Source organism: Hippocampus zosterae, chromosome 1 (assembly GCF_025434085.1).
Source record: "Hippocampus zosterae strain Florida chromosome 1, ASM2543408v3, whole genome shotgun sequence".
NCBI lineage: Eukaryota > Metazoa > Chordata > Actinopteri > Syngnathiformes > Syngnathidae > Hippocampus > Hippocampus zosterae.
Genome location: NC_067451.1, coordinates 14,149,823 through 14,169,911, shown reverse-complemented (window position 1 = coordinate 14,169,911; position 20,089 = coordinate 14,149,823). Strand labels below are relative to the sequence as shown.

The following is a 20,089-nucleotide window of genomic DNA, read 5'->3' as shown; positions in this document are numbered from 1 at the left end:
CGCACTTTTCACGATTCATCAGATTGTCCGTCCCCTCAACTTTGCCAAAAGCAATTACTGGAGTCTCCTTAGATTTTCTCCCAAAATAATTGTAATTGACTTAACAAAAAAAAAAATGGACAATATAAAGCTCTGTTGTCACAGATTGGGCATGACACTAAAATATCTAACCCAATATATACCTATTGAAGTATTAAAAACAGAAGCATCTTATAAAATCCGAATTTTTATTTTAATATAGTCACAATTATGGCCGGTGTAATCCAAAATGCAGGGCCGTTTTTTTCTTCTTCTTTTGTGCCAGTCCAGTTCTGCCAGTAATAGTTTTGTTTTGTTTGTTTTGGGGGTGGGGTTGAATGTTTTTGCCCCGGTAACCCCTCTTTCTTTCCTTCTCTCCTCAGACACCATGAACCAGGACCAGTCCGGTTCCTCCGCAAACTCGGACGGCATCCTGGGCTCCAAAGTGGCCGTGTTCTCGGCCATCGGAGCGGGATGTATCATCTTCCTGTTGCTCATCCTGCTCCTGGTCATTCTGCTCATCAAGATGCGCAAACGGTCCAGGAAAAACACGCACTCGCAGCCCCGCCCCTCCGCACTGTCACTCAGCACGTTGTCCAATCCCAAGATGCCCGGGGGCACTGCTGGCACGGAGCCCAGTGACATCATCATTCCGCTGCGGACAGAGAACAACTACTGCCCTCACTATGAGAAAGTGAGCGGCGACTACGGGCACCCGGTCTACATCGTTCAGGAGATGCCCCCTCAGAGCCCCGCCAACATCTATTACAAAGTCTGACCCGAAGCAGCAGCAGCAGCAGCCCAGAGGAGATTTTAATTTCTGTTCTTGGAAGAGCACCGCTTTATGTTTTGGTGACTTGATCGTTACTTCAAGCCCGTGTTATATCTACCACCTGCTGCACAAATCTGGAGAGATGCGCACTGACCCGTATCCGGTGATCAGACTGACGAGGGAGAGACTTCTTCTGTGGGTTGTTATTCTTTGGCTTGTTTGGAAATCCCCACCCTTCCTTCGTCCTCCCTTCACCGCCCACCTGGTACGTCTCCCCGCTGTGCTCCGTTGAGGAGTGACCGGAGGGGGGGGGGGGGGGGGTTCGGGGGTCGAGGGTGGCTCGAGCGAATCAAAAAATGGAACTTTCTGGTTTGCCGTCCCCTTTAATGGACCGGATGAAATCCTAACTGGCTCCCTGACGCTACAACACATAAACCTTTGCACACTAGCCAGGAAGCGGCAGTTTGTGTTGCGTGTCTGCGCGTGCACCTGTCTGTCAGAGGGGGGGGCTCCATGCCGGGCCGGGAAACTCTCCAGATAGCTCAGGTATCGGACACAGTGTGCGACATATTGTGTTCCTGTCCCTTCGTACCTCGGATATTTGCCTTACTATTTTTGATGGAGGACTTCCCCGATTCAGTTCACAAAGCAGTTGTATTTTGTTAGACTTTTCCTACGAGTGCACAATGTATAGAGTTGAATAGATGATCATGATTATTACTCATCGCACCATTCATGTCATCCACTCCAATAGACACCCGAACTGTTGGCATCAAGGTGTGTGTCTTCTTTTCCCCGTAATAATCCCCTAATATGATCTTTGCCATGACTCGGGTATTTATGACCTACCCGTGTGTATTTTAGGCTTTGTCCCGTATGTGTATGCGTGCGCATGTGTGTATGTGTGTGCGTGTGTTTGGGCAAGTCTAGACCTTGCACCTTGAAGGACCTATTGGAAGCGTAAAAAAAACAAGACACCAAATTCCTCCAGCATTCCACTTGGATCTGCTTGAAGATATTAATTCTGAGGAGCATGGAGGATTTTTTTTTCTTTTCTTTTTTAGGCAACAGACATGTTGCAATGTGTTTGCTCTAGTTTGTGGTGCAACAGTGCAAGTAAGCAGTTTGGGGCTAAAAGGAGGTTGGCCTACATAGTTAAGTTATCCGATATAAGTTGAATGGCTAACCACAGATGGGATCCGCTGTCGTCCGCTGCCAATTGGCTGCCTTCTGTAGATGAGTCAGTGGAGTTCACGCTAAAATGTGCCGTTTCCATGCCCACGTTCACCAGCCGGGGAGGAGAAAAAGTCCTCGTGAGTTAGTTGGCTTTAATGTGAGAGGAGGACGGAAAGCTGAAGTGGTTTTCTTTCGCCAGGCTCACACCGGTTCTGGTGTGAATTGGGGTAGGGGTTGTACATAAAATTCCACGATGAAAGCGTCGAGACTGCGAGGATACCGCAGCTCACTTATCACCGGGAGCCCGCGTTTGTGCGCAACGCAGCTGGAGCGCACATGTCGCCATGAGAGCTAATTGCTTAGATTTGCAGATTGCGGGCGTGAGTTTGTGAACGCTTTTGTAGTTTGTAGCGGGACCTGTTTTGGGACAGGAAATAGGTGCTTCGCGCCGCCAAAGTTAAGGAGCGGTGTCACGTAATGATGTGCGAGGGGAGAGAACAGCCATTCCTCAGCATGCAAGCTGACACGCACGTGCGCACACAGACACATTGAGACTGACGGGTCCAGGTGATCTCCAGGTCAGACTGCCGCTCGGTGTTTACTCACCCGGTAGAGGCACCTATCATCTGCAGCCACATCCACGGACGTTAGCTGCTGAGTTAAAAGGCAGGCCTGCTCGACGAGCTCGGGAAAGACTCTAGCGTGTCGTTAACCTCGGAGTTAACAACCTAAACAGCTGGCCGGGCTTTTGTGGTCCTGCGTTTTAACTCAGCATGCAGGCCTCGGTGTTCCTCTGCGAAAAACATCCACATCAAATATTTTGCTTTTGGATCAGCGTGCCCCCCACCCCCCCTCACCTTCACCAGCCAAGGGAGTCATTACCACATCACCGCAGACCATATTTCATTTTCATCCATTCTTGTGACCACTTAATGTTATTCAAATTGGGGCGGAAGCATTCAAAGAGAAATGTAAATATATGCCTGGAGCCCAATGCAAAGAAATAATTTCACCTGAACACTGCTTAAAAAGTCAAAGAAAAACACAAATTAGAATTTTTGTAATGGAGGGTATTTGTAAATAGCTGTCTTTCTAAATTGTGTTTTGTAGAACTCCTTCTGGTCTCGGTTTGCAAGATGTCTCCTTTCGTTTCTTTTCCAAACATATTGTCGCAACGGGGGTGTCTTCTTTTGCAGTGTCCAGTGTTGTCTTTGTTCCCACAAGTGTTGCAAAAACTGCGGTTCTGCGTTTTTGACTGGGCCGTTCAACGTGCTTCTTGTTGTCTGTGACACTGAGCGTCTTTGAAAAAAGGAGAGTTCATTCCAAGCACGGGTGACAACATCCTCCCTGTGTCGCAAAGAAGCACTTAACCTCGCAAATGAATCCTTTTATCAAATCCGCTGTTTAGGAGCAACCTACACTTCCGCCTCCGATATAAAGTCCAACAAAACAATGAAAGATGAAACTCGTCTCAGTTTTAATAAGTGCACACACCGGCGCGCGCGTGCTGGTGCGAAGAGGCAGGCGAGGAGAAGAAAAAGAAAAGGGGCCACGTATGACAGTGTGACCGCTCCCCAATAAATCATCCGCTTTCCACCGCTCATTATCTCCCAGACTGTCCTTTGTTTTACTTTTTTCTTTGCCGCCACCTCCCTCAGCCCCTGTCATCCTTCGGAATTGAGCACGTGGATGTTGCTCGCTCTGAGCCTCACTGTAGGGTGATTTCTGCAATTGTTCAAAGCCACAGTATTACTTTTCAATGTGCATGTATAAGCAAAAGCTGTTAAAATTGTTTCCTTATGTTTGAATCATTACTGTCACATTTTACTATTTGATTTTGCCTCCTCTTTTTTTTTCGCCGCTTCTCAGCATAACCTATCGGCACCAGCTACAATGGAACGACAACGTTCCACCAGTTTGGAAAATATTGCATATCGAGAAATAAATTTTTCCCATGGAACTTGGCCTTTCTTTGTTCTGTCTTTGTTTTTTCCAGCAAGCTTCAAAAACACAAGATTCTTTTCTCATCTTGCTGACCACTTTATAGTGGAGGCAGGAACTAACCCGCCCACTCTCTCAGTGCTTCCCGCTCGACCGGCAACCCCCCAGCTCACCCTGGGGGTCAGCAAGACACAGATGGGTTTGTTCTGATACATTAGTCAGATTGAAATCACAAACCAGTTTCATAAATTCATATGCGGCGGGTGTGGTCATGCTTTTTAGAAGAGTAACTAATATCCGTATCAAGCCGCTCTGCCGTGTTGTCCTCCCAAATTACATTTCTTCATACATGATTACATCTGATTGGCTGCACTTTGCCTTTCCATTGAGTTTGTCTGGAATTACAGTTTGTTTATCTGGCTGAAGAGCAAATTCTCCGTCCTTGGTGAAATCTGAGATGGCGTGAAACATTATTAAAGCGATGGGGCATTTTCTCTGACAAACACATTAGTGTCGGTGGCTATATTACTTTTGGGGGGCTTTGATGATGTGGACATGAGTGCAGATGAAGAAATTGATGGCCGCAGAGCAAAAGCGGACAGGAAGAAGAGGGATGTCGTGCCTGTGGCTCCAGTGCCCCCCAACAAACACATACACACACACACACACACACACACACACACACACACACACACACCCACACCCACACCCACACACACACACACTGTTGCTTTCATGGTGCCCCAGGCCAGGTTCGTCTGTTTTCCTGGCTCAGTCCTGAGACACCCCGATAGATCCACATTACTGTGTGTTGATTAACCTCCCCCCCGAGCTACTGTGAGTTGCACTGTGCGTGTTTGTGTGTGTGTACATATAAGCATACTTTTGCCTCAGGCTTCCTCTGTTGCTCTCCTCATCATCACATAAATTAGGAATTTTTACTGCAAAAGAAAACACTTTTTTTTCCTATATTTTGAAGAAGCAGAACACATTTTTAATTAACTTTCTCCACATTTACTTTTCTGGTATGCTTAAATTGTACTAGAATTTGACTCTCTTAATATTTAAATAGCATTTTATCATCGAAGTACATCAACGGTTAGCAAAGTTTCACAGTTTTAGGCCCTTCCATGTGAGAAAAAAACATGTACATATTTAATAACATGTTTTTTTACAACATTGTGGGTTCTACCTTGATGTGAGCATATGCAATTCCCCAAGCAATTTTTTGTCTCTGTCATGTAACATGGAGGTTTACGCAGCTTTATAGATGGAACAAGTCACCTGGGAGAGCAACAGCTGCCAGCAGTTTGAAGTGGCTTGGGAACAATTTCATGTTATTTTCTCCCATTCACGTTTTTGAATACAAACTGTGATAGACACTTATTTTGCACTTGTAATGTGGTGTGATAAAAACAATGAAGCACTTTATACTGCATTTCAAAGCAAATGTGCACATTTTATTGTAGAATGGTAGACTAGAATATTTAAGAATTGTGAAGGCAGCATTTAATCAAAACATTTTATTTTCCAAATTTGATGGAACATCAAAAACTGTACTTCTACTTTTCAAGCTTCTAGTAGCATTTAATTATGTATTTGCTTTGTACATATTTTTATTTTAGCTGCCGTTGTTATGCAATGAGTGGAAAGTGAAAAGAAAGACTCACTCGATGAGACATCAGCTGTCAAGTTTTTGGTACATATTGACATGGTTGGGAGGCTTATTTTTTAAATGTATTCCGTTAAAGTTACCGGTACTTGTTACCCATTTTTAAAAAATGTAGTAAGTAATACAATCCAAGTATCATAATTAAGATATCATTTTTTGTCCCGCAATGGGGAAATTACAATCAGAATTCAGAAAGGAAAACGCTGGGTAGGGAGAAGGGGAAAAAAAAAACACGCTCGAACTATCCTCTTCTGAGGATAATTTAAGTCCAGGATAAAAAAAATGTGATGTAATCGTAGGTGCAATACTCTGAATACTTTTAATTACTTTTGGATTCCTCCTAAACCAAATATGTTAACGAAGCCAAAATAAGAAATAAACATATCCAGTATGTTTGGATACAGTGGACGCCACAATTTGCGGGGTATTGAGAAAGGGCTAACTTGCAAACAGTGAAAATCCATAGATGGATGGATGGTTTTTTTTTTCTGACGGTGCTTTTGAATATGAAATCAGTCGGTGTTAAGGTGAAACTTATTTCGGTGCAGCGGGCTAACAGCTTAGCTCCATCAAGGCAGGACTCTCACAGCTCAAACTTTTCTTTGGAAATGGTATTTGAGATCAGTTGGTTAAACAGGGAATAGCGGTCAGCACTTCTTCCTTTCCTCCGCATGTGGGAGGACACTCCATGGCTACTTCCACCCCAACTGTCCATATTCACCCGTTTGCGGGGCCGAGTGACTGAAGCCACGGCGGCCCATTGAGCTACACGACATGTGTACTGAGGGCTCGAACAAACAACGGCGTCACTCTGTCTGTGTGCAAAACAAAATCCTCCAAAATAATCCCATAACAGAATCCAGTGAAGTTTTATTATTATTATTTTGTATTCTGAAAACATAATGTATTCCGTTACTCCCCAAGCCTACATATACAACATATCTGATACTCAAGCTCATTATTTTAAAGACCATTGCCACCTTCTCCAAAGTTAGAAACATACAACTTTCTAAAGTTTTCAAAATGAAGATTTGGGGCAAAACAAATAGAACAACGATTTTGAAGTCGCGATAGCTTTTCTGAGGTCAGTGGTTCAAATCTCGGCCGTGGCCTTTTTGTGTGTCGTTTGCTACTTGTGCTTATGTGAGTTTTCGCCTTTGCACTCCGGCTTCCTTCGACATTCCAAAAAAGTGCATATTAGGTGAAGACTAAATTGTGCCATAGTTTGGATTGTGAGTGTGAATTCAGTCTTGTCAATATGTGCCCCCCAATTGGGTGTACTCCACCTTTTGGCCAAAGTTAGGCAGGAATGGCTCCAATTCACCCATGAGGATAGGTGCTATTTAAAAAGGAAGGGAAACAAAGAAATCTAGTCCGACTCCATATTGATTAATTAGCTGATGAAGAAGTGTGGAAGAATCCTTTTTTTTTTTGTCTCCATAAGTGCCTCAGGGGCAAGTTGTTTTCTCAACTTGTGATGTGCTGCCAATGGCGCCTGTAGGGAAGCCACATATGGAAAATAAAGTTGTTAGTTGAGAGCGTAACACGATAGCAAACCAGAGGAGGCAAAGAATTTAATAACTGCTCAAAGTCCTTTTGACAGTGTTTATTGGCTCAATCTTTGAGTTTCAACTTATGTTTTACTTTGTCCTGATGTTATTTTACACCGTCGGCTTCCCGCGCAAAACCGACTTCACACGCTCATACTTCCCCGGTTACCGCTGGCCGGTTCAAAGTGGTCAACTCCTCTGCTGTGGCCGCACAGCCGGAGGGTGAGGCCATCGACAGGTCTTAAGCCATTTGGTGAGCTTTCATATGGATCGTGCAGGAGACCCGTAACTTACACCGGAATCAATGTGACATGCCATGGGAATTGTTCTTTGCCATGTAATGCACATATCAATATTTAATGGATTAATGCATCCCTTACTGTTCGTAAATAATGCACGCATGCTAATGCCTTTCATCAAATATCAAGCAGATTTTAGGTCTGTTCTTCAGTGTCATAGGAAAGGGGAGATGACACCCTGGAGAAGCCATCAAAGGAGTGTTGATTACCGGTAGTCAAAGGCTTACCTTCTCGCTCAACGCACAAAAGTGTGAATGCTGAAAATGTATTTTGCGCATTCATCTATTCATTTTCACCGTTCTACTCCGTTCACATTTACCCATCAATTTAAACTATTTCAGCTTTAAAATAACCACCTCTCTTTTTCAGGGTCAGAAATAAACCAAATATTATTTTGGATCTGAGAGATGTAGGTTCTGACAAAATGCGAAAACTGTCAAAGTACAAACAGAAATCGCTTGACAAAACGAGCCAGGAAAATCAGTCCATCAACTAATAGCAGTTGCGGAAGGCAAGGGAGAAGTTGGCGAAACCGAGAGACCTTTGCAACTGCTTCCGAGTAGTGGGCGTGGGCCACTCTACCACTGCCGGAGTCTTGCTCGGATCTGCTCTGAACTATCTTTTCTCTATGATAAATGCTAAAAATTGAACAGACTCAGAGTGAAATTTGCCCTTCTCCGCCTCAGGCTGACCCAAAAAAAACTGGCCCCAACTCTAATTAGGCTCCGTTTCTTAGTGTTTTGTCCTAATGTCCATGACGTTCTTACGGACTGAATTAGGTAATGGCTCTCATCTCCTCCCTGATGGCTTCCGAAATCTACCAGAATACCATACCAGATACCAGAAATCTCGGCCAGAGGCATCATTGGACCAATCTTCATCGAAGAATCTTGCGCAACAGTGACAGTCACCAAGGAGCGGTATGTGGAAGTCCTCAAAACCTTCAAGAATGAGCTCCAGACCATCTACCTGTCGCTCATGAGCAAGTTCTGATTCCAGCAAGACGGAGCAAGTTCTCACCTCAAACCTGTCCCGAGATTGGCTGAAAGAGAACTTCGGGGGCCGAGTGATCAGTCTCAAGACTGATTTTGAGTGGGCACCCCATAGCCCGGACCTAAGCCCCCCAGATTTTTTTCTGTGGGCCTATCTTAAGGACAGAGTCTACGCAGGGAAACCCAGAACCATCACGGAACTCAAGAAAGCCATCAGGGAGGAGATGAGAGCCATTACCAATTCAGTCTGTAAGAACGTCATGGACAACTTCATGCTGCGCCTCAAGAAATGCACGGAGCTAAATGGAGGCCATCTAGAACATAAACTGCAGAACGGAGAAAAAAAAGGCCAAAGACCCTAGTGTTTTGATGTGATATTTTGAATATAATAAACTAGTTATGGCCAAAGTTTCATTTTATTCAGACAAAACACTAAAAAATGGGGCCTAATTAGAGTTGGGGCCCGTTTTTTTGGGGGGTTACCCATGTATGAACGAGTTTCGAGGAGACATTGCAGAACCTTCCCAACATGGAGGTGATGTTCCTGAATATTTCTTGAAAATATCAAAATGTCATCAAGATAGACAAAACAGAACACATTGAACATATCACTTAAAAAAAAAAAAAAAAAAAAAAGGAAAAAGCTACTTTTTACATATCTAAACTTGAAAACAGGTCAATTTGGACCCGGATACTGAACAAGGGTTAAGTTCTTCCTTGGGACAACCACATGTGGATCAAGAAAACATAAACAGTCCACAAGGGCCATAATCTTTGGTCTGGTCAACAAATGACACTTCTCTCGATAATTCCAGTCTTTGTCCGTTGGAAGCATGGTTAGCAACTTGACAAGGGGGTGAAACATTCCAGTTGGTCACATTATTTACCTAAATTCTGTCCATTGTTGTCCGTTTCCCGATAACCCAACTGAGTGGACTTAGTTCATGAGGTTCTCATCGGGTCGGTGGACACTAAATGACCCTGAAGACCGCAGTTGAAGCGCACACCGGTGTGGCAGCGTCATCTCCTCTCCTCCAGGTTTAGATGAACTCCGCCCACCTGCATGGGTTCGTCAAGGGATTTAATGGGTCCCACACTTGGTTGAAATGGAGATTCGGGGTCTCAGTCACCACACGAGACTAGATACGACTCAGCACATTCCCCAAATGTTCACAAAAAATTTCCCTAATAATATGGACAGATAGAGATAACAGGAGAAAGTCTGCCTTCCGCCCAATGTCAATTGAGATGTTGAGGTTACAGCAAGTATAAGCAATGTTGAAAATGGACGGGTGGATGGGTGGATATAGCTAGAGATAACACACTACTTCAAGCTATTTCAAATTCAAATCTTGAATCAAGTCTACATTTCAACAATGTGATTAAATCCACAGCGTTTCAGCATCAAGACACACTTTGTCCAGAGACAGCATAACGACGGCCAAAATGCAAATCGTCATATCTGACAGTGGTGTCAAATCCAGGCGCAGAAAGGAAACCTACCACGGTTTGTACTTCGAATCAAGAGATTGTTTACCTGCCCGTTGAGTAGAAGCATCTAACCATCTATTTTCTAATCCTCTTGACGTCACGGTAAGCCTATCCCCGCTGTTTTTGGTCAGTATACAGGGGACACCCTGAACTAGTGGCCAGCCAATTGCACACATAGACAAACAACCGTTTCAGTTAACCTACCATGGATGTTTTTTGAATGTGGGAGGAAACCGGAATACCCACACAGGCACGGGGAGAACACATGCAAACTCCACGCCCTGAATCCCAAGACCTCTGCACTGTGAGGCGTACGTGCTAACCAGATTTCCTACCTCACGAATATGATCCGTGTCCTAGAGGATGATAATCAATTATTAATAAAAAGATATGATTGAAAGTAATTTGAGCGAATTTGTTATTTCAGGGATGTATTTAGAACTGACGGTCCCTCGCATTAATCAGTCCCCCAAAATAAGTCTTAGTTTCAAAAAGCTGCTCTGGTTTTTTTTTTGTGATTCAAACTCCAGTAAAATAAAGTTTTCAACTACATTTGAAAATGGTAATCTTGGATTATACATTAAAAGCACATGCTTTTTAGGTTTTATGACATGCGCGCGCACACACACACATACACACACACACACACACACACACACACACACACATTCATAAATGTCAGCCATCAGTTGATGTCACTGTTATGACCGCAACGTGACGAATTGGGGCTATAATGCACGGGCTCTGTTCTCAGAGCCATCAATCATACATAGAGTGACAGAACTTTGAGAGACCTCCACACCCAACCACACACTCACACACACACACACGCACGCTCACAAAGTTGCATTACAGGTGTGGATACCACGGATGGAAGTGGGAATGCGCTCCACCCCTTTCAAAAGGAACAGCATGCTCTCAGGCCTCCTCCGTCTCACATCTCATTTCCATCCACGCCCCCCCCAGCCCCCACCCTCCCGGTCCACATATCTTTCACCCTGCACCACCTCTTTCCTCCTCCCTCTCCTACTCGCAATTAGGCCCTGCCTGGAATCATAGACATTATCTCCGCTGGCCTTTTATGACTCCAAAATGCATTTGCAGAATTTTCCAATTACAGTACTCTGCCTTGAAGCTTTGCTTCCTTGTGACTTTCTCATTTCCCCCTTTCACTCAAACTGCTCTTCATGTTTGACACCAGCAAAGAGTCACCTTGCCAATACAGTTATACATAAAGGTGTGGGAATTTTCTGTTTTTGCAAATGGCAGCTAGCTATCAGGTCCATATTTATGATGAAAATGTTGAGGTTTATTTTTTTTTTAACAATTGCTGTATCCTCCAGTCGAAAAACTTAGGAAGACTTGGTGAACTTTAGCAGAATGTAGTTGTGTGATCTTGTGTCATTTTTCAAATAAAAAAAAGCCTTGTGAATAACAGAGCCAAAAAAAATAATTCATGATTCACTGTAAAAAGGAAGAAGCAAAATATTATTCAAGCAGCTGCTGGCAGCAACGCATGAATCATTTGTTCCATGGCAGCGTATCTGTATTCATTTATTTACTCATTTATTGCTGTATGGTGTCTGTAGCCCAGTGATCCAATCTCCTTCTATCCCCTTCATAGAGATCTTGGGACCAACATAGTGAAGTTGCACAAGTCACTCCGCAGAACATAAATAGGCCACAGCTTTTTCTCTACAGTTGCAACGATCATCACAACGTTATATTTTCCCTGCAATCTAAAACTAATGAGCTTTACATTAATACTAGAAGGTTGACACCGTGTGTTGGGATTATAGAGAATTGTGCTCCGGGGTGGCCCAAGAGCTGAATGGGTTATTGTATCAATTCCTGGAAATCCAAGCCAACACACAAACATCGCTGACCACCCATCTGCAAAATAACTGACCTAAATACTGGCTAACATCTGCGGAGGCAAAGGTGGCGGATGTGAAGGGACAGCGAATTTGTGAATGTAAGCGTGCATGCTTGGCTGTTTGGCGGTGACGGCAACAGAATAATAACATATTGTGGATGCTAAAAGAGCTTTGAAATGTTTGAGGCTTTCCGTCGAGCTGAACAACAAAAGAAGTTGAAGCTGAGAAGCGCAGTCAGAGGCACCGGTAAGGACACTTGTCAGGTTGCATTAGACGACGCCTCACTTGGGTGACTGAACTAAACACGGGACCCCAGGGCTGCCCTAGTTTAAAGGGTGCACTAGAAGATTGGCTGTGTGCGTGTTATTTGCCCAGAGAACAGCAGAGCCATTTGTCCGTTGGGAATCCATTTTTTTGCACATTTTTGCAACAGTCAAAATAGCTTAGGGGGTGGGGGGCCTTGTTGCCAAGGCGACTACATTTCTCACATGCAAGATGCTGACATCGGGCGAACTTGGGGCTGGGTGGGTCAGGGTGTGTTAAGTGAATATTCATGAAGGGCAGGGACTCATTTCAGTCAGATGATCACACACACTTACAAGCACGCACGCACACACACACACACACACACATACACACACACACACACACACACACACACACACACACACACACACACACACACACACACACACACACAGCAACTCAAAAGGAGCACACAAGCAGTACAAGGACTTTCTCCATTCCAGCAGGCACATATTCATCTCATGCCTCACTGCATTCATTCATATCAAAAGTGTTCGCTCCTAACATACAACAGCTGGACACACACATGAAGACACACGCGCACACACACACACACACACACACACACACACACACACACACGCACACACACACACACACACACACACACACACACCATCTAACTTAACTTCCCTCGTAACAATTACGTCTCATAATCATGTGAATAACAACACGGTGACAGTTGTTTCTGCATGCATGAGCTCAATTAGTACCTCTCTTGTTTCGTTATGAAATAAAATTGTCTCTGGGGTAAATCTGCCATATGCAAAAGAAGCAATGGCAAGAAGCGGTTCCACTTTGAGCAGATGGCTCCGAGATGCAGTGACAGCTGGACAGTGTTCATGCCGACATTGTAATACACTCTAATTATTAAGCAGAGCCATGGTAGGAATTTTCCTCCTTTGCATTATACTGGTACCGTGAATTGGTTGTAAAGTGGGTGGAGCGGATTGTGTGATGAGAAGATGAAGTTGAGGGCAGCCAGTCAGTCTGGACGTTTGGCACAGAGACAGCAGATTCCATTTCCATGCCAATCTGCCTTGTCTCTCGCGAAATCGGACTTGACTTGACGACTCTGGAGGCCTGGGCCTGAGCTTTTTACCTCAAACCTGATATGTTGCAGCAGCAGCACACAAGCATGCACAATGGGAAAAACATTTGTGCATTCTGCAAGATAGAATGCATGCGCACTCAAAAAAGTCCCTTATAATTTCGTGTAAAGGAGTGATACAAAGGATTGAAGAGACCAGATTGTCTTTAGAGAGCCAACCCTCGGCGCAGATGGCTCTGTTTTTCATCTTGGCTCTCACGAGATCTCATTTTCCGAGCTGTGTTCCGCAATTTCACCATTTGAGTTTGTTTCTATAAAATACCAGCGCAATCCAGGTTTACAAAACAAATAACAACCAAAAGTAATTACTCTCCAAGGCTGTTTTTTTGTTGTTGCTGTTATTCCCTCAGTTTATTTCAAAGCTCCCCCCTGCCCATCTTTACGTAGGACAGAGCTTCAGCCACTCAAGATTTGGGTATACCCAGCCCCCCCGACCCATCAATTCCACCCTCAGTGTGCTTGAAGGTAGACTGAAATCGACCTTTACAAGTCTTCAAATGAAAGTGACTCTGGGCCCTCTGGTTAATTGACCACCTTTAATGAGTGTCAAACTGTGCCGGCCATTAGATAGGGGGTTGCTCGGGGTCACCTCTAAGGTGAGTCAAAAAAAAAAAAAGAAGAAGAAAGCAAAGATGAAAAAAATGAAGGCTGTAAAAATAGCCTCAAATAATTTGTGTTGTCATGAGCTCTGCCATGCTGTATATTTGTGCTCGCGTGCCTGCAGTGTGACGGATGCTGTGGCGAGATTTGTTCATGTGCGCTGCCTCGGGGCACCACCTGTCCCGCTAAGTATCCCTGACACAACGGTCGGGGGTATTCTTTCATATCTACCACATCCAGATTTGCCCTACTTCATCATTCCACCGGCTTCATTAGTTTTTCCTCCTCTGCAGCAGCTGGCCGCTTCTCGACAAAATAAATCTAATAAACAAGTCAGGGGAAATAGAAAAAGCTCCAGTAGTTTGCAGGACCCTGCTGGGCCTTCTGTCATTTTCCATCTCCCCCTCAGTCCCCTGATTTTAAAACCAGAGGCGGTAAATGACCGGCATCATTGAGTCTGTCGTCGCTGATGAGATTTTTACTTTCTGATGATCGCGGCTCGCTCCTGAGAGGCGCGCATTTACGGCCTCATTTCGAAAGCATATTGCAAACAAACACAATGCCCTTGTCCCTGGATTTGGTGTTCCGTACAAAAGCTCCTCAAGGGTACGTGCACACTCGCTCATACGTATGCCGGCACGTGCGCACACCTAAAGCCGCTGTGTTATTGGATTGAAATGGAGCCCACCGGTCATTTCCTTGGAGTATTGATTTAATCAACAGCGTATCATGTTGGGGCCCGTATCATTTGATGAAACACATACTGAAGGCGGCCAAAAGAAGCGATCCATCACCATTTGGTCGGACAGGCCTATGTAGTCTAAACACGGAACCATTACGCATGGTTTAACATGGACATTTTGACCTCTGGGAGGTGACAAGGTCAATGATATCATTAGACAGGAGTCAGTCTGTGCGCTGGAGTGAGACTAATTGCTATCAGACCTCAATCACAGCTAATAACTTCTTCGATTTGCTTCAACACTCATACGATCCAACTTTGACGATCCAGGCAGATTTGTTGTCACTTCCGAGGCAACACTTGGGAAGCCGGCATGCATTTTGGTGCTCTACGGTAGCTTGGCGGATCCCTTTATCCTAAGGCCCTGTTATGCTATTCAAAGGTGGCTAAGCTTACAAAATAGCTCCAGGGTGATTTCCCACACACAGATAAAGCCCACACTTGAAAATCACTTTCAAAGCAGGCGCTCCTCTTGAGATGCTTTGAAGCCCAGAAGAAGAGCTCGGGAAAAAAAAAAGAATAAGCGGCACATGGGATCCAGACATCTCTTGGGTTGGACAGAAATATTAAGACTGAGTTATCCCTCTTTGGCTCCTGATTCCGAGCTCCCATCTCTAAACTCAGTCAAGTGACACCAACCTAGAGGCGCCACACACACACACACACACACACACACACACACACACACACACACACACACACACTCAGCCATTGGCCATCACGGCTTTGTCAGCGACCTCACTGGACCATGAACACAGACAGAGCGCTTCGGAATGTCAGAAGGGTCAGTATTGACTCGGGGCTCAAATGGACGTAGATGAACGCATGCAAGCATACTCACGCACGCACACACACAAGAGCAGACGAAACTTGATCCGATGACACGAGAGCCGCCCCAGTGTGCAGCTAACCGCCTTATCTCGCTCTGGCCGCGCTCGTCTTTCCTCTCGACATTCTTTTAGGTATTTGGCCGAGACCTTTTCTTTTTCTGTGCCCTTTTCAAAGCCCCGCTTTATAAATGGAGTCTTCCAAAAGGCGTCCTCATTGCCCCTTTCAACTTCTTTCCCCCGGTGTATCGCTTTCTCTCTGCACCAACTTGCCTCCCTGCCATCGCATCCTTCTCCCCTCCCCCCCACGATTGAATTTCCTCCCACTATCCCATCCCAGGACTGAAGAGAATTGCCACCTGCGTTGTTCCCGAGCGGATTTTGTGCGTGTCCAAAAAAGGTTCCTCTGCTCGACCGCAGCGTGAGGTTCGGCTAATGAGAACCGCGATTGGTTCTTTTGGAACGGAGCGAGAACATCTTAGTTTGAAGAGACAGGTGGAGTGTTCCTGGATCCAGGGGTGGGCGGATCGCCATCAGCTTGCATCTGCGGAGGGTTGCCCAGCAGCCTCAAAATGTGCCGCAGTAATCTGTCATGGGATAACTGTGACTATAAGTAATCACACTTCAGGAAGCAATTGCACCCTGCTACCTACACATATGCTCTTTGCTGAAATGATCTGTGGATTTTTTTTCTTTCTATGTTCTCCTATGTGAATACAATCAGCACAATACCTACGCAGCTTTTGGAGAGCTTTTGAACTAATCAGCTCTGACAGGTGGAACAAAACCATTTAATACAGGGCTGATTTCACATCTGAGCAGCCCGTCATTTACATAAGCCTTGACAGTCTGCTCACTGAGCTGCAACAGGCATGTGGTGCGCCCAGAGAGACCGGAAGGCTGTTCCAAATACTCTACCCCTGACCTCATCAAGGAGAAGGCTTTGCATGCTCCAGTACATGCAAAGGCTCATTAGGGTACATGTGTGCGTGTCTCAGGACATGCTCACCCTGCTTACATCAAACGCATACTGTATAAGCAGTGCTGTGTAAAGGTCTTGAGACGGTTGATTTCTTGTGGTCCTTGATAAGGCAATGAATCATAGAACGTGCCTCCCTACAAGGTAACAGAAACGCATGCTTAGCCCCCCAAGATGAGAAAGACGGTAATAATAATGGACATGTTCGTAGTTCAACAAATATCATCTTACGCGTATCTTGGGAAGGATATCTTGCAACAATTGTAAGTTTCCAAAGATGAATTAGTGATGTTGTCTTTTTGTTGCTTTTGCCATGTTGCTCTGAGCAGCCTGGCCAGAAAGACGTGTAACGCTTGTGTTGCAATTTCCCATTGCAATATTTTCCATTTCTGAACTGTGGTCGTCATCATCACGTTGCACTGATATCTCACGTGATTGACAGTTCTCATCTTGCGTGCCTTTGGGACGTTCCAATTTTGAGGTTCGACTGTATAACGTCCCTCCAAAAGTACCATAACAGTGAGGCAATGACATACAACCATTTGGAATGTCCCAAAGTAGAAAAAACAGATGCGGTTGATGACAAAAACATTGTGAGAGCTGTCAAGGAGGTCCAAAAACTATGAGCTGATGAGTTGACGCGTAAAATCCGGCAAGTGCCATTGAGAACTACACTTTGCCATGCCTACTGGCAGACTGCCTATCTATTCAATCTTACATTTGTTCATTTCCTAACCCTGCAAAATTAAATAAATCTTATCAAAAAGTTGTGGAAAATCAAGCTTTTATTTCATGCCGTCTGCAAGCCAATCAAACAACAAGCCATACGTAGAGCATTATTTCTAACTCATCACATACATCCTCAAACAAGTCTGCGGCCATTAGTTCCACTTAATTCATGACAAATATGGCTTTGACTGTAATTGTGGAGTATCGAATAGGATTATTGCACGAAACAGTCCCAGAGACATGATGTTGTGAAAATCATCAGTGATCGGTGAGATTGGTGTCCATGATATTCTCTGAGCAAGCTTTGGCCAATGTTTGGTGCAATCAAGGTGGATCTTGAAATTCACTGACTCAATGCTATCAACGTGACTCGTTTCCCCTTTAAATTAAGGCTTAATTTAATTTAAGGTTAAAATTTTGTTGAAGAGACTGTATTTCAGGTGCATCCATTATCTGAGCCGCTTATCCTCAGGGCGGGCTGGAGCCTATTCCAGCTGTCTTCGGGCAGCGGGGTGGAATACATCCTGAACTGGTGTCCAGCCAATCATTTCTCGTGCGCTCGCCTGTTATTAATTTTATTCACGAAGCACAATGACATTTCTCTTTGCATGCTTGCATATTTGATCCGGTTCTCTGTGCGGTGGGCAACACAAAATATATAGCACAGGGTAAGTTGAATTTCCCTTCAGGGCTTACAGTATAAACATTTTAATAAAACAAACGGAAGCCAAAGATCTTCAACTAAATATCTTTTTTTATTTCTGTCATTCTTGATGAAGTCTCTCTGTTCCAGTACATTTCCTCATTTGTAATTTATAAAGAAGGAATCTACTAAAGTATGTCCTTGTGTAAATACTGCGCCTGGGGAAAAAATATGAACTGTTGAATAACGTCCTATTTTCATCCATACAAAAATGAACCAGACCATCATGGAAGGGAACGTCATAAAGACATTGATAAAGAGATAGTTGTAGCATTGCTAAAACAGCTAATTTAATGATGGCCTTTTGCACAGTGCTGCCCACGCTCCAACCCCCCCACACACACACATTTTCTAGTGTCCTGTGGTTAGCAGTGAGAGGAAGCAGCGGTGCATCTCTCTGCTGACTTAATGTCTTTTAACAGTTTGGCTCCAGGACCAGGGCTTGGCCAGAGCTGAGTTGAAGCCAAAACTGGGCCTGATCATCTGTGACGGCAAAAAAAAAAAAAAAAAAAAAAAGAAAAAGCCTGGAGCGGAGTGTGTGTGTGTATGTGTGTGTGTAATGTCCTTTATCTCACTCTACTTCCCTCATTTTCTCTATTTCAGTCTCTCTGTAGCCGCATTTGTGTGTGTGTGTGTGTGTGCGTGTGTGTGTGTGTGTGTGTGCATGAAGTGTGTGCAGATGTGTGTGGGAGAGCCTACTAGCTGGCAGAAGCCAGAGGGGACAGAAACACCAGCGGACTGAATTTCACCAGCCAAAGCCATTGATGGAGGCATTAGAGTGACAATAGAATATTTACGGCACACACTGCTGATCCACCGTAATCTGTAGCACATCAATATCGCACAATAGCACACTGCAAGCCCACGGCAGGGCGTCGTTGGGGAAATTCGCCGGTCGTTCAGCCGTGCCGCTGACACACATTTACAGGCACGTGTCGTGCAAAGTCCTAACTGGTAGTGACTTCGAGGCAAACATGGAAGGATTTGTGCAGCAAGAGTGGCGAAATAACCGCTGCTATCCTCGAGTAAGTTTCTCTCCGTGGCGAGAAGAATAGATTGCTGCACCCCCCTCGTGTAGCGCCACCTCTCAGGTGGCCTTGGACCAAGCTGAGTCACCTTGTCTTTTAATTTCACAAGAGGTGCGATTTATGAGCGCTGGGGATTAGAGGTATGACTTTGTTCCTCTGTCTGTGTGTGTGTGTGTGTGTGTGTGTGTGTGTGTGTGTGCTCATGTATATTTGGAAATCATTGAAAGTTCATAGCCTCAAGGCTCAGGGTGACTCCTCCCATCAAAGGGTCATAGAAAAATCTGCATCTAATCACACCAACACACATTTGGGTTTGCTAACTTTCCCTTCCAAAGCGCCATCCTTTCATAGCCAGTTCGATCACAGCTCACATGCAGGACAGACCTCTTTCGTCCCGTCTCGCTTTCACAGTGCAGAGCTGCCAAAATGGTCAACACATGTTTAGAAAATGAATGTACTACAAAAAGGTCAAACAGCTATGCAGTACACAGCTTTGGGTTCGTTTGGTAAAGTACAGACCACCACCTCGTATTCGCCCTGATTATGGGCTTCTTGCCGAAGCTCGGCGCTGCTTTTTAAATATTTCATATCATTCATAATTCACCAGCTCTGGAAAGTTAAGTGCACTTATATAGGTTGTAATTTGAGAGAAGAAACAAGGGGAGGCCGGCGCGACGACGGTGATAGATTTAAGCATTGCAGATTAGAAATCTACAAATGAGAGTTCCTGTACATGCATTTGAGACGAAATGGAGACGGACACATTACGTGCAGCTCTCCAATCCGGTTCACCAGAGAGTTGGAATACATTGATGCGTAATTCATTAAGGAGTTTGGCCTTTATCAAACGAAGCGCAATCTTTATATTTGGCACACTATGTTGGGATCTCAGGAAGAAAAAAAAAGAGCACGCAGTCTTTCTGCAGCTGTGAGTTGAAGTATGTGCTGCAGACAGAAAGCTCGACAGACGGACATTATTGACTCCATGTGGGAAAATGTTGAGGTTAGAACTGATGAATGGAGATTCATTCTTTGAACAAAAACAAGCAAAAGACACAAAAATCTGCAAATAACAAGACACCGACTTTACAACATCCCGGGTAGACAAATGATACAGTGCATTCGAGGCAGATTCCTTTTTGGGAATTTGGATTCCCATTTGTTGGGAGAAAAAAAAAAAACAACTTTTATTGAAGTGTGGTAAATAAAACATGGAGGGCATCAATCCTCGTCGGATGCAACATAGATTTACAAAATGTTTCAACATACTTTGTAA

The 20,089-nt window shown here is 44.5% G+C and overlaps 1 protein-coding gene across 1 annotated transcript in view; it reads left to right on the top strand.

The window, feature by feature from the left end:
• Positions 1-3,926, top strand: part of efnb1 (ephrin-B1) — a 67,948-nt gene extending 64,022 nt beyond the window's left edge. Inside the window, exon 5 of the mRNA XM_052058177.1 lies at positions 402-3,926. Within this exon, the coding sequence (XP_051914137.1) occupies positions 402-796 (395 nt within the window). The 3' untranslated portion in view covers positions 797-3,926. The remainder of the gene's footprint in view (positions 1-401) is intronic.
• Positions 3,927-20,089: the final 16,163 nt, after the last annotated feature.